This window comes from Papio anubis, chromosome 16 (genome assembly GCF_008728515.1).
Source record: "Papio anubis isolate 15944 chromosome 16, Panubis1.0, whole genome shotgun sequence".
NCBI classification, from domain to species: domain Eukaryota; kingdom Metazoa; phylum Chordata; class Mammalia; order Primates; family Cercopithecidae; genus Papio; species Papio anubis.
Window position 1 is genome coordinate 4,361,207 of NC_044991.1, and position 12,868 is coordinate 4,374,074.

Here is a 12,868-nt window from a genome sequence, read left to right on the forward strand (position 1 = left end):
CGCGCCACCTTCCCACCACGGCAGTTTCCACCGAGACGTCTTTCCATGGCATCGCCTGGCCACCTGACCCCTTCCTGCTCTCGACGCCACAGGACTTGCTGTTCCGAGTGGCAGCTTTAGCCTCATGCGGTAACCACAGGAAGTAGAGAGCACAGCGCAGTCATCATTTTCCCTCGTCTTTGTGGACAGAGGCAGATCCTGGTATGATCCAGGGAGCACTGGAGTGGGGTCCGAAATACAGAGTCCGGCCGCTGGCTCGCTGTGTCAGCCGTGAAGCTGCTTAACCAAGATGGTGAGAAGTTTCCTCAGGAGAAATGGACACAAAGTAGTGGCTTCCTGGCCAGCTCATTTTTTAAGTAAAGGGAATGGGCTTTCCAGTGGCACTCAGTTCCTGCCACTGCCCACCGAGCCTGTCCGGCCCCTGCTGAAAGCAAAGCTGAGGGGTCCTCCCCGAGGCCTGCCCAGCAGACACCACCCGTCACCTTAGTGTCCAGGTAAGCCCGGCCTCCTCGCCCATCCTCTTTCCACTCATACCTTCGTCTCCCCAGAGCAGCCTCTTCTCAAGGTGTGCGTCTCAGGCCATCGAGTCAGAATCACCTGTGTGCCTAGTAACAGTGCCGCTTCCAGGGCTGGCCCCAGACTTAGCGACCAGTGTATCTGGGGGCGGGTCTGGGTCTGCACTGACACCAATTTTTATTGACTAATTTTTGAAACTCACTTGTATGAAAGCATTCGAGTCTAGATAGTAGCCTTACTGATTAGAGTGATAAAAATAGTCATGTATGCTTGAAAATCACGATAAGCTTAAAAATCAAGATATGCTTCAATAAATCCATTTATTTTACAATTTAATGTAAAACTAGAATATTTAACTTTTTACACAAACTTAACTTTAAAAATAGCTACTTGCTATTTTACATACAAAACATTCAAAAGAAAATTCTTCAGTTAGAGTGACTGAGGCTTCACATTCCAGCCCAGAGAGTGACAGCGAGAAGGGCAGAGGCGGCAGCAGAGGCCTTGGGTGGTCAGTGCTGGCCCCAGTTCCTCAGCCCACCCTCTCCAGCACTGGGAATATCTTTCGGCTTATTTTCCTTTTTCGAATACAATTTCTACTAAAACATGTTTCTTTTTTTTTTTTCCCCCCAAGATAGGCTCTCACATTGTTGCCCAGGCTAGAGTACAGTGGCACAATCAGAGCTCACTGCAGCCTCCACCTCCTTGAGCTCAGGCCATCCTCCCACTTCAGCCTCCTAAGTAGTTGCGACTACAGGCATGCACTACCACACCTGGCTAATTTTTTATTTTTTGTAGGGACAGGGGTCTCACTATATTGCCCAGGCTGGTCTCGAACTCCTGGGCTCAAGTAATCCGCCCACCTCGGCCTCAAAAGTTCTAGGATTACAAGTGTAAGCCACTGTGCCCAGCCTAAAGCTTGTTTCTGAGGGTTGAAAACCACTTTAGGGCTGTTCTTTCAAGGCAAAGGATTTGGTTCTGCTTAGAACTTGAGGAGTGGGGAATCCACGTTCTCCTTGTCAGCCTCGGGGCTCAGCTGGATCAGAGGGGAGCTCAGGTCTATGAGCTGGAAGAGAGCAGAAGGGAGGAGGTGAGTGCGGATCCGGCCGGGGCCTCCCTTCCCTACCCCACACAGAGCACTGGCTGCCTGGGCCATCACAACAGCTCGGTCATCCTGGCTCGGGTGCACTGAAAAGCACTCTGGGCCACCACGTCTAAGAAGCTGGAAGGAGACAAGACACACACGGAGAAACCCAGGCCCCCACCATGCACACTCCTCTGTCCCACATCTGGCCCTGGGGTCTATGGGCAGGAGAGAGGCGGTCCCTGCCCAACAAGAGCTGGCAGGGTCCTGGCAGGGCACCTCAGAGGCAGCTGATCTTTGAGAAGCTCAGGCTGCCAAAGGTGAGTCCTGCCCTGAGGTGAGTAGCTGAGAAGACTCAACAGCCACTCTCAAGGGTCCCACGATGGCCCTGGGAGGACAAACAAACCCAGAACTGAGGACAGCGAGGGCTGAGTCAACACAAATCACCTGCCACTTCTCACCTGTCCCACCACCGGTGAAGGTTTGGCCACATTTTTATTCATGTCTGGAGTGTTTATCATGAGGTCGATCAGAGGCCTGCTTTCAGATCCCACAGCCACGTTTGCTTCTGGAGTATTGCAGAAGTCAATGAGAGGGGGGTCAACGAGGGGCTGGCTTGCAGCATCTGGAGTGACGGTGAGTGGGTCCAGTTTGATATCTACAAGAAGAGCCTGGGTACAAAACCAAGGTTAAGAGCAGAGTCCAGCATCTTGCTGGCAACCATCTTGGGAGAACGTGTGCTTTGCTCATGTTCCAGGTGGGCTGGAGGTTTGGAAAGCCAAGGAATCAGGTGGGCCCTTGGTGGAAGCAGGCCCTGTATGGGGCAGGCCGTGCCTCTCTGACTGTCGCCCACCTCCCTGTCCATACCCGCCCACCAGCAGCTACCAGCTCCTGCCACCCTGCTTCCCGCTTCCTCAGCTTCGATCCCTGACCCTTGCCTTAGTCAAATACAGGGCAAAGGTGTCACTTTTTCCTCCCCTGGAGGCCTGGAAGTCCTGACTGCCTCCCTTTGGGTTGGCTGGCACAGAGGCACTGGCCCCAGGATGAGGCATGGCAGGGAACTCCGCCAGCCACAGGCCTGGGTTCCAGGGGCTTCCCGAGCAGCCTCCAGGAATCTCAGCTAATAGAACCAAGCTGCGCCTGCTTTGCCCACCTCACTAGGGGCTGCATCTCCACCCGGCTTGGTTTCCTCCCGAGCTGCTTCTGTGGTGGTGCTTTTGGAGAAAACAGTATCGCTTTCCTCTGGAGAAAAGTTAAGTGCCTGAGGCACACAGGAAGGAGGAGAACCCCCGTCAGGGGACACGTCCACCGGCCTGGAATCTGCCTTTCTATTGCTCTCCGTTGTTGGTTCAGTTCTGTGGGAAGGAAAAAAATCTTATGAGGAAATTTATCTAAAATGCTCGTTCACTTGGCTGATCCGGGAATCGGGTCACTCTGGAGGAACAGTGTCCTGGGTGGAGTGTGTTCCCGCTCTAGGGCCTTCACCCTCCAGACCCCGAGTTTCCCGTGTATGTTAGGGGTTCAGTGATCTGTCCAGTTCCTCTCATCTCACAAATCTTACCTGTCCAGCATCATCAGGGGCTGCTGTTAGCCCTTTTCTTTCCAGTTACTAAACATGAGGTAATGCACATGCCCGTCACGTCCTGAAGGGAGCCCAGACCACACACAGGGACCCCTCCTTGAGCCACGGCAGCTCCTTCTCACATGCAGCCAGTGGGGGGCTCCTCCTAGGCCTAGGTGGGTATGCAGCCGGCTCCTCCTGCCCCAGATGCCCCCTCCCCTGCTGCCCAGTGCCCTGATCAGGGCTGAGGCCCCGGGTGCAGGCTGCCCACGCCTGCTCTCCAATGGTGTCTCCTGCAGGACCCCACATGCGCGCTGCTGGGCCTGCCTGCTGCCCACAGGTCCTTGAGTACCTGCCGCACAAAACTGAATTCCTTCCGGAAACCCAGCAAAGCAGCAGGTCCATCAACTAACAGAGAGTACCTTCTTCTTTTTAATACTTCAGAGGTTTCATAAGAGTCCAAAACAAGCAGAAGTTTGTTTCTACATTTACACTAACAAACATACAAGACAGTTAAACACATATTCCTATTTACATATCAGATCTGGTGTTTTTAGTGAGGCCTTGTTTCTCATTTTCTCTTGGGTATTCCATGCCTTTCCATCTCCCTCTGTAACACACACACACGCCAGCATTTTTTCTTCCAGAGTCTTCTACATTCTCATAAAACTACATAGATACACACAGGGTCAACACCTACTGTTAGTAGATGTACATACATAGAAACATACAAGATATATAAAAATATGTAATTTGTGTATAAATACATGGATATTATATATGGTGTTTATTTATTTTTTTTTGGAGACAGGGTCTCTGTCGCACAGGCTGGAGTGCAGTGGCGCGATCTTGGCTCACCCCAACCTCAGCCTCCCGAGTAACTGGGACTACAGGCACCATGCCCAGCTAATTTTTGTATTTTTAGTAGACAGGGTCTCACCGTGTTGGCCAGGCTGCTCTCAAACTCCTGATCTCGTGATCCGCCCGCCTTGGCCTCCCAAAGTGGTAGGATTACAGGTGTGAGCCACCGCACTCGGCCTATATGTATATTTTTAACAAACAAAGGGCTTTTATTCTCAGCCACAGTTTCGTTTGTAAAGTGGAATTGTACTTATGAAACTCTCTTTTCTGCATCCTTTCTCAAGAATTCTTCTGGAAATGCGTCCACATCAGCTGGTGCAAGCTAATGCATGCCCCAAAGGCTACCTGGTCATTTACTTCCAGTCTTTGTTTTCTCTTGAGATGGAGTCTCACCCTGTCACCCAGGCTGGAGTGCGATGGCACGATCCCGGCTTACTGCAACCTCTGCCTCCTGGGTTCAAATGACTCTCCTGCCTCAGCCTCCTGAGTAGCTGGGATTACAGGTGCCTGCCACCACGCCCGGCTATGTACTTTTAGCAGAGATGGGGTTTCATCATGTTGGCCAGGCTGGTCTCAAACTCTTGACCTCATGATCTGCCCACCTTGGCCTCCCAAAGTGCTGTGATTACAGGTGTGAGCCACTGCACCCAGCCGACTTCCAGTCTTTGTCACCATGAACATCTCTGCACGTGAACTGTAGTCTCCCACCTGTGGCAGCTCAGAGGTATGTGTAATTAACAGAGGTATAGGCCGGGCGCGGTAGCTCACGCCTGTCATCCCAGCACTTTGGGAGGCCGAAGCAGATGGATCACAAAGTCAGGAGATCAAGACCATCCTGGCTAACACGGTGAAACCCCATCTGTACTAAAAATACAATAAATTAGCCAGGCGTGGTGGCAGACGCCTGTAGTCCCAGCTACTCAGGAGGCTGAGGCGGCAGAATGGCGTGAACCTGGGAGGTGGAGCTTGTAGTGAGCCAAGATCATGCCACTGCACTCCAGCCTGGGCGACAGAGATTCCATCTCAAAAAAAAAGAAAAACAAAACAGAAAACAAACAAACAAAAAGAGGTATATGTGTAGTTTAACTTTAACATGTTAAGACTATACTGTCAGGGCTCATTTTTCTATAGTTTGTTACTAGAGCAGTTTATCTGAACATGTAAAGCAAAAAAAAAAAAAAGAAAAATTTCACATATCGGCCAATGGCTTTTTTTTTTTGAAATGGAGTCTTCCTCTGTCTTCCAGGTTGGAGTATAGTGGCGTGATCTTGGCTCACTGCAACCTCCACCTCCCAGTTTCAAGCGATTCTCCTGCCTCAGCCTCCCTTGTAGCTGGAATTATAGGCACCCACCAGCATGCCTGGCTAATTTTTATATTTTTAGTAGACAGGGTTTCACCATGTTGGCCAGGCTGATCTTCAACTCCTGACCTCAGGTGATCCGCCAGCCTCGGCCTCCCAAATTGCTGGGATTACAGGTGTGAGCCACCACGCCTGGCCAACAAATGCCTTTCTACAAAATACGATCACAATGCACATTTCTACTAGCAATGTTCGGATTCCCCCTCCCGCCTCCTGCCCGGACAGTGTGAACATGGATGCGTCTATTAAGACCTTTGCACAGTTACTATAAACTGCATTTCCCTGACACTAGTGAATTTGAGTCTCTCCCCAGGGGTTGTTGACCATTTGAGCTTATTCATATCCTTTGCCTGGGATGTTGTTTCATAGTCGACCATTTGTCTATTGATCTCATTTATGGTCATTTTAGCCATAAATAAAAACAGGGGATTTAAATGTCAACACTCTTGGTGGTGGCAGGCGGCTCTTCACTCCCTGGCTTTTAGCAGTGACAAAGGTCTCCTGCACTTAGCGTGTTCACACAGTCTCCCAGTGTTTAACTTTTTTCTTCTTTTGTTTGTTATATTTAAGTATCTAAGTCATCTGAATTTTTTTTCCATGATGTAAGTTAGGTTGTATTTAATTTTCTTTCAGATAGATAACAATTTATTTGTGTGTGTTTTTTGTGGTTTTTTTTTTGAGACGGAGTCTTGCTCTGTCACCCAGGCTGGAGTGCAGGGGCATGATCTCAGTTCACTGCAAGCTCTGCCTCCCGGGTTGACGCCATTCTCCTGCCTCAGCCTCCTGAGTAGCTGGGACTACAGGCGCCCGCTACCACACCCAGCTAATTTTTTTGTATTTTTAGTAGAGATGGGCTTTCACCATCTTGGCCCAGCTGGTCTTGAACTCCTGACCTCGTGATCTACCCGCTTCGGCCTCCCAAAGTGCTGGGATTATAGGCGTGAGCCACCGTGCCCAGCCTATTTGTGTTTTTAAAATATATCTTTCTTAGAAATAAAAACTTCATAAAAATCTATATTCATGAGTGAAATCAGTCTACAATTTCCTCTTACCGGTATTATCATTACCTACTATGTTTGGCTATTAAAATGAACTGAGAAACTTTCCATCTTTATTTATGTGTAGCCTGAGATAGTTAACTTTTGCTTTTTTTTTGAGGCAGAGTCTTGCTCTGTCACCCAGGCTGGAGTGCGATGGCGCGATCTCGGCTCACTGCAAGCTCTGCCTCCTGGGTTCACACCATTCTCCAGCCTCAGCCTCCCGAGTAGCTGGGACTATAAGCGCCCGCCACCACGCCCGGCTAATCTTTTGTATTTTTAGTAGAGACGGGGTTTCACCGTATTAGCCAGGATGGTCTCGATCTCCTAACCTCGTGATCCGCCCGCCTCGGCCTCCCAAAGTGCTGGGATTACAGGCGTGAGCCACCGCGCCCGGCCTATTTATTTTTTTAGAGACGGGGTCTCACTCTGTCCCCCAGGCTGGAGTGCAACGGGGCAATCTCAGCTCACTGCAGCCTCAACCTCCTGGGCTCAAGTGATCCTCCCACCTCAGCCCCCTAAACAGCTGGGACTACAGTGCATGCCACCACACCTGGCTAATTTTGTATTTTTTGTAGAGATGGGGTTTTGCCATGTTACCCAGGTTGATCTCAAACTCCTGAGCTCGGGCAATTTGCCTGCCTCAGCCTCCCAAAGTGCTGAGATTACAGGCGTGAGTCACCACACCCAGCCAATAATTTGCAAATTTTAGAAAAGCATTAGGTTTTCAGATTGATTATCAGAGAATTACAAGCAGTATTTCCTTATAATACCTTTAATTTTCCTCTATGCTCATGTCTATTGCATTTTCTCTTTGGAATTAAAAAAAAAAAAAAAAAACTTTCCAAATATTATTTACTTCACTAAACCCTGGAGCAAGGCAAGAAAAAGGTATGTCAATGTCTAGGACACCAAGCCCAGGAATTTGAGACCAACTTATTATCACCTTCATCTCTTACCTCATCGCAGAGTTCTTGCGGGGCTCAGAGGAAAGTCTCCGGGCTGGCACACACAGGGGAGAGGCCACGGCTCTGGGCATCATTTTGGGGGTCATCGGTGGAAGGCCAGAGAAGCGCCGGCTGGCGGGTGTGGGCAAGGCTGACGCACGCCGTGCGCTCAACAGGCTTTGTGGTGCAGGCCCAGATGAGCGTCTAACTGGGGTGCTGTGGACGGGGATCCTGGCAAACACAACATCAATGTCGTAAGCTGAGATGACATAAAAAAAGTGAAACCTAATCATTCAGCCTGTGCCAATGCAGTGCCGAGTGCTTCGGTCCCAGCCGAGAAGAGCTGAGCCCGCGAGCCTGTGTGAGCTCTGCTCTCCCGGGACGCGCCCCAAGGCAGGCAGGGCTCCGAGCTGCTACCAACCCGCCCTGGCGTGGGCTTCGGGCTCTCAGTGGGAATGCCTTCACTGCCCTTCCTCACAGGCGACTCAAAGAAAATTGATCAAATGTGACTGCACTTTATGGATGCTACCATTAAATGTCACTTCACAGGAAGTTCTAAAGAGACTGAGCAAATCATCTTTTGGTGGTGTCATAGATATTGCCATAAGGAAGTCAGAGCCGCAGCCTGTCTGGCGGGCCAGCGAATGGGGGAGCAGGTCTTGCTGCACGCCCACTCATTCTCAGGCTTAAGGTTGCCTGAATCAAATGTGAACACAAATGAGTGAAGAGGGAGCTGGGCACTTGGTCCTCACACCCCTCACATCCCTGGCAATACCTGTGGCTCGGGCTACCCATGGGTCTTGCCTAACTGTTGCTTTCTTGTGTTGCTGTTGATGAAGAGGAGGCTGAGTCAACTGTCATTTGCTGTGGACTGAATGTCTGTGTCCCCAGATTCATGTGCTGAAATCCTAGCCCCTAAGGTAATGGCATTAGAAGGTGGGGCCTTTAGGAGGAGATCAGGTCATGGAGCCAGAGCCCTCAGGAATGGGATCTGTGCCCTTAGAAAAGAGGGCACACTTGTGCATACCTGTGGTCCGAGCTACTCAGGAGGCTGGGGTGTGAGGATCACTTGAACCCAGGAGGTGGAGGCTACAGTGAGCCATGACTGCACTACTGCACTCCAGCCTGGGCAACAGAGCAAGACCCTGTCTCAAAAAAATAAACAAACATAGGCCAGGTGCAGTGGCTCATGCCTGTAATCCCAGCACTTTGAGAGGCCGAGGCAGGTGGATCACGAGGTCAGGAGATCGAGACCATCCTGGCTAATACGGTGAAACCCCGTCTCTACTAAAAATACAAAAAATTAGCCGAGTGTGGTGGCATGTGCCTGTGGTCCCAGCTACTCGGGAAGCTGAGGCAGGAGAATCGCTTGAACCTAGAAGGTGGAGGTTGCAGTGAGCTGAGATCGCACCACTGCACTCCAGCCCAGGTGACAGAGCGAGACTCCATCCAAAATAAACAAATAAATAAATAAACATAAAAGAGACTTGTTCACCCCTACTCCAGTGAGGACAGAGAGAAGGCGGCATCTGTCAATCAGGAAACAGGCCCTCACCCGACACCAAATCTGCAGGTGCCTTGATCTTGGATTTCTAGCCTCCAGAACTGTGAGAAACAAATGTTTGTTGTTCAAGCTACACAGTCGATAGATCGTTTGTTATAGTAACCCAAAAAGGACAAAGACATTATTTTAAAATAAAATGAGTCAAGGACATCCCACCACGTGGCCCCCATGGGAGGCCAGGGAGACCTGTCTGTTGCTCTATTCTGGGCAATTGTTAACATACTTCAAAAGGAGCCTGAAAACAGACTGACTCTAGCCTATTTAAATGGAAAAAAAGCAGAGAGGCTGAAATCAAGAGAAAAACAGAATCACTCCAGAGAGCAACTGCTGTCGCCCCAGCCGCTGCTCTCTGCCACGTTCTGGGATTCCCCACCCTCCTGCCTTTATTGCTAAGTTCTGGAAGCCCCACCACAAATTCCAGTGAAAATAAAAATTCCAGCTGGGCGCGGTGGCTCACACCTGTAATCCCAGCACTTTGGGAGGCCGAGGCGGGTGGATCATGAGGCCAGGAGATGGAGACCATCCTGGCTAACACGGTGAAACCCCGTCTCTACTAAAAATACAAAAACTTAGCCGGGCGAGGTGGCAGGCGCCTGTAGTCCCAGCTACTCGGGAGGCTGAGGCAGGAGAATGGCGGGAACCCGGGAGGCGGAGCTTGCAGTGAGCCGAGATCGCGCCCCTGCACTCCAGCCTGGGCGACAGAGCGAGACTCCGTCTCAAAAAAAAAAAAAAAAGAAAAGAAAAGAAAAATTGGCTCCTTTCCGGCAGTGACGACCTACCCATACGAGAACATGCCTCTCGCAAAGGATCTCCTTCATCCCTTCCCAGAAGAGAAGAGGAAACAAAGAAGAAACGCCTGGTGCAGAGCCCCAATTCCTACTTCATGGATGTGAAATGCCCAGGATGCTATAAAATCACCACGGTCTTTAGCCGTGCACAAACAGTAGTTTTGTGTGTTGGCTGCTCCACTGTCCTCTGCCAGCCTACAGGAGGAAAAGCAAGGCTTACAGAAGGATGCTCCTTCAGGAGGAAGCAGCACTAAAAGCACTCTGAATCAAGATGAGTGGGAAACCATCTCAGTAAACACATGTTGGATTAAAAAAAAAAAAGAAAAAATTCTGACAAATGTAATCCTCAAAGTAATCCTGGGTGAGTTGAGGAAACTGAGGCACAGAGAGGCAAGTGAGGTGACCAGTGGCTGCCTGGGTCTGGTCTTTGCTCTTCACCACCATGCGTGGGAGGGACAGCAGCTTAGCACCGCACCACACGCAGCACGTGAGGGACTGGCTGGTTCGACCTTGCAAAGCGTGTCCTGAGCTCACACAGGAGGAAACTAAAGCCCAGAGTCATCAAAAGACTTGCAAGCGGCCCCAGGCTGGTCCGTGGCAGAGCCAGCGGCACCCTCTCCGGTGTCCTAGCCCAGGCTTACTCTGCCCACTCCACCTCAGCAAGGCCCAGAGCAGTGCCCACCTGGTCACACACTGGCACCAGGACCCCATGCTGGTCCGGGGGGTCTGAGTGTCCTTCCTGCTGCCCAGCTCCACACAGGAGACTTTGAGGTGCACACAGGCTAAAGGGCACCAGTGCGAGCTCTCCTGTGCTGTGCCAGGGTCCACAGAGCTGCACTGGGGCTCAGGGGACGGTGGGGGTGGGGCTGCTACCTGAGCAACTCCTGCGTGTGCATCTGCACATTTTCTTACTGTCTGCGGTACCTGCTGTGCTGAGCTTGGGCCATCCCTACTCGACATGAGGAAAAAGGCCAGCAACATTTGGGAACTTAGACTGGATCAAAGACCAGGAAGTGGTGGAGCCGGGATTCAAAGCCAAGCCAGAATCACGGTGCCACGCCAGTGCTCTTCGACTGCGGGACAAGTCACAGTCACCCAGGAGCTTTAGGAAGTCCAGCTGCTGGCCTCCAGGCTAGATGAACCGAATCAGAACCCCTGGAGCGGGCGCAGGCGTGGGCAGTCCTAAGAGTGCTGGAGGGGCTTCTGCTATGCAGCCTGGAGTGGCAACCACACCAGTTCAGGGCGGGGAAACGCCGTACTGCATCGCGGAAGTCTCAGATGTCTTAAGTCTGCAGTAGATCTAAAAGGGGCTGGTACAGGTCAGGAGCTCAGCCTGCACCCAAGAGACTGGCACTGAAGCCAGATGTGCAGGCCAGGCTGCAGGGTTACCAAATGCTTGAGGGTAGCGGATGCACGAGTCACTCTACAGCAATAAAGAGAGGAAGCGGACCAGCATCACTCACCTGCCAACTGACGTGGACGACTGCGGCCGCTGCGCCCGCGAGAGCTTTGGTGTTGCGCCGTCCGGGGAGTCACCTAAGACCAAGAAAGGAAGAGTGCAGTCAGGCAAAGCGATCAGGGGAGAACTACTGTTGGGGGATCTTCACCAAATGGGCAAATCTCCGAGTATCTCCACTGTCCCAACTTGCAGTGTAGGTGGCACTGGTCCACAAAGGGCCACCCTGCCGCAGGCAGGAGCATGAGAGGCACTCACCCCTACACGGGGACCCTGGCCCAGGCAAAGGCTACGGTCTGACGGATGGACGTGAGCGCGAAAGGTAAGAGCCCTCTTCACTGCGCCGCCCCACCCTGGCCGTTGATCCCATCAGGGCAGAGCACGACTTTCACAGAGTGAAGTTGACTTGTCAGACGGCACCTGCACGCGCTAGACACTTGCCCACAGGAACGACACCGCAGGGGTTTAGGTTCCCAGGCACGCCCAACAGAGCCCACATACCTCATTTCCTGAACCATGACATTAATGGGATAATAATAATTCATTACATTGTGTTTGTGCTGTTTTAGTTGACAAGCATTTCCATGTGTATGATCTCATCTGATATTCACAACGGGATGAAAAGTAGGCTCAGAGGGCAAAGGGGTCACCAGTTACTGAGCTAAGGCCCACCACAGGCCCCAGAGGTCCAGTCCCGCCACCGCCCCCTCCAAACACTGGCTCCGTGGTTCCTCCTCCACTATACTGGCTCCTTGAAAATCCCAGTGTGTACGTGAGTATTAGCACACGTGCTCTGGGGCCTCCAAAGCCTCAGGCACCAGGACCCCCTTCGAACACCTTGCTATGTCTGGGAAGCCATGGGGAAAGAGGCTGTCCCTCAGAGCCCCTTACCCCAGCACTAAGAGGGAAGGGTGGGGCCCGGAGCTGAGACCTCTTCTCTGCAGGTGCTTCCAGGTGGCCAGGCAACGGTCCAGGCTGCTGCCCCCACAGACAGCCCCACTCTCTGGCAATATCACAGCTGCTGCTGGCCCCTCCATCTTAAAAAGCTCACGCTTGCCCTCCTGCCCCTGCACCCAAGCTCCTGTCCCACGTCCCTGCCCCTCTTTAAAGCCAGATCTCCTCAAAAAGGCTGCCTGCACTTACATTTCCTCTCTCCTGTCCTTTTTTTTTTTTTTTTTTTTTTGAGACAGAGTGTCTGTCTGTCACCTAGGCTGGAGTGCAGTGGCGTGATCTTGGCTCACTGTAACCTCCGACCCCTGGGTTCAAGTGATGCTCGTGCCTCAGCCTCCAGAGTAGCTGGACTTATAGGTGCCTGCTACCACGCCCGGCTAATTTTTGTATTGTTAGTAGAGACAGCATTTTGCCATGTTGGCCAGGTTGGTCTTGAACTCCTGACCTCAAGTGATTGCCCACCTCAGCCTCCCAAAGTGCTGGGATTACAGGTGTGAGCCACCGCCCCAGCCTCTCCTATTCTTTTAAAAATCACCTCCATCAAAGTGATTCATGCACAGAGTTTTTAAAAATGAAGGTGAAAATTTTGAGACAAACAAGTCTCCCACCACACCCAGTTCTGCTTCCAACTTGCTGGCAGCTTCTTATGATGTCTACCTTCACACATTTCCAAATCACACACCCACATTGCTACCTCCACATTCTTCAAAAACTCCATTTGTTACAAGAGTTAAAAATCTGC

General features: G+C 51.4%; 1 protein-coding gene and 2 pseudogenes across 3 annotated transcripts in view; 2 read left to right on the top strand and 1 right to left on the bottom strand.

The window, feature by feature from the left end:
* Positions 1 to 817: 817 nt before the first annotated feature.
* GTSE1 (G2 and S-phase expressed 1) overlaps positions 818 to 12,868 on the bottom strand; it is a 33,709-nt gene continuing 21,658 nt past the window's right edge. For both annotated transcript variants that reach the window (XM_017945397.3, XM_021921669.2), the window contains 5 exons: positions 11,183 to 11,255; positions 7,380 to 7,598; positions 2,754 to 2,955; positions 2,062 to 2,271; positions 818 to 1,582 (listed from right to left, as the gene is read on the bottom strand). In XM_017945397.3, the coding sequence (XP_017800886.3) occupies positions 1,499 to 1,582; positions 2,062 to 2,271; positions 2,754 to 2,955; positions 7,380 to 7,598; positions 11,183 to 11,255 (788 nt within the window). In that variant the 3' untranslated portion in view covers positions 818 to 1,498. The remainder of the gene's footprint in view (positions 1,583 to 2,061; positions 2,272 to 2,753; positions 2,956 to 7,379; positions 7,599 to 11,182; positions 11,256 to 12,868) is intronic.
* On the top strand, positions 5,121 to 5,243 carry LOC116270930 (annotated as a pseudogene).
* On the top strand, positions 9,708 to 10,027 carry LOC110740590 (annotated as a pseudogene). The gene has a single exon (XR_002515420.2). The product of XR_002515420.2 is annotated as a 40S ribosomal protein S27-like (transcript).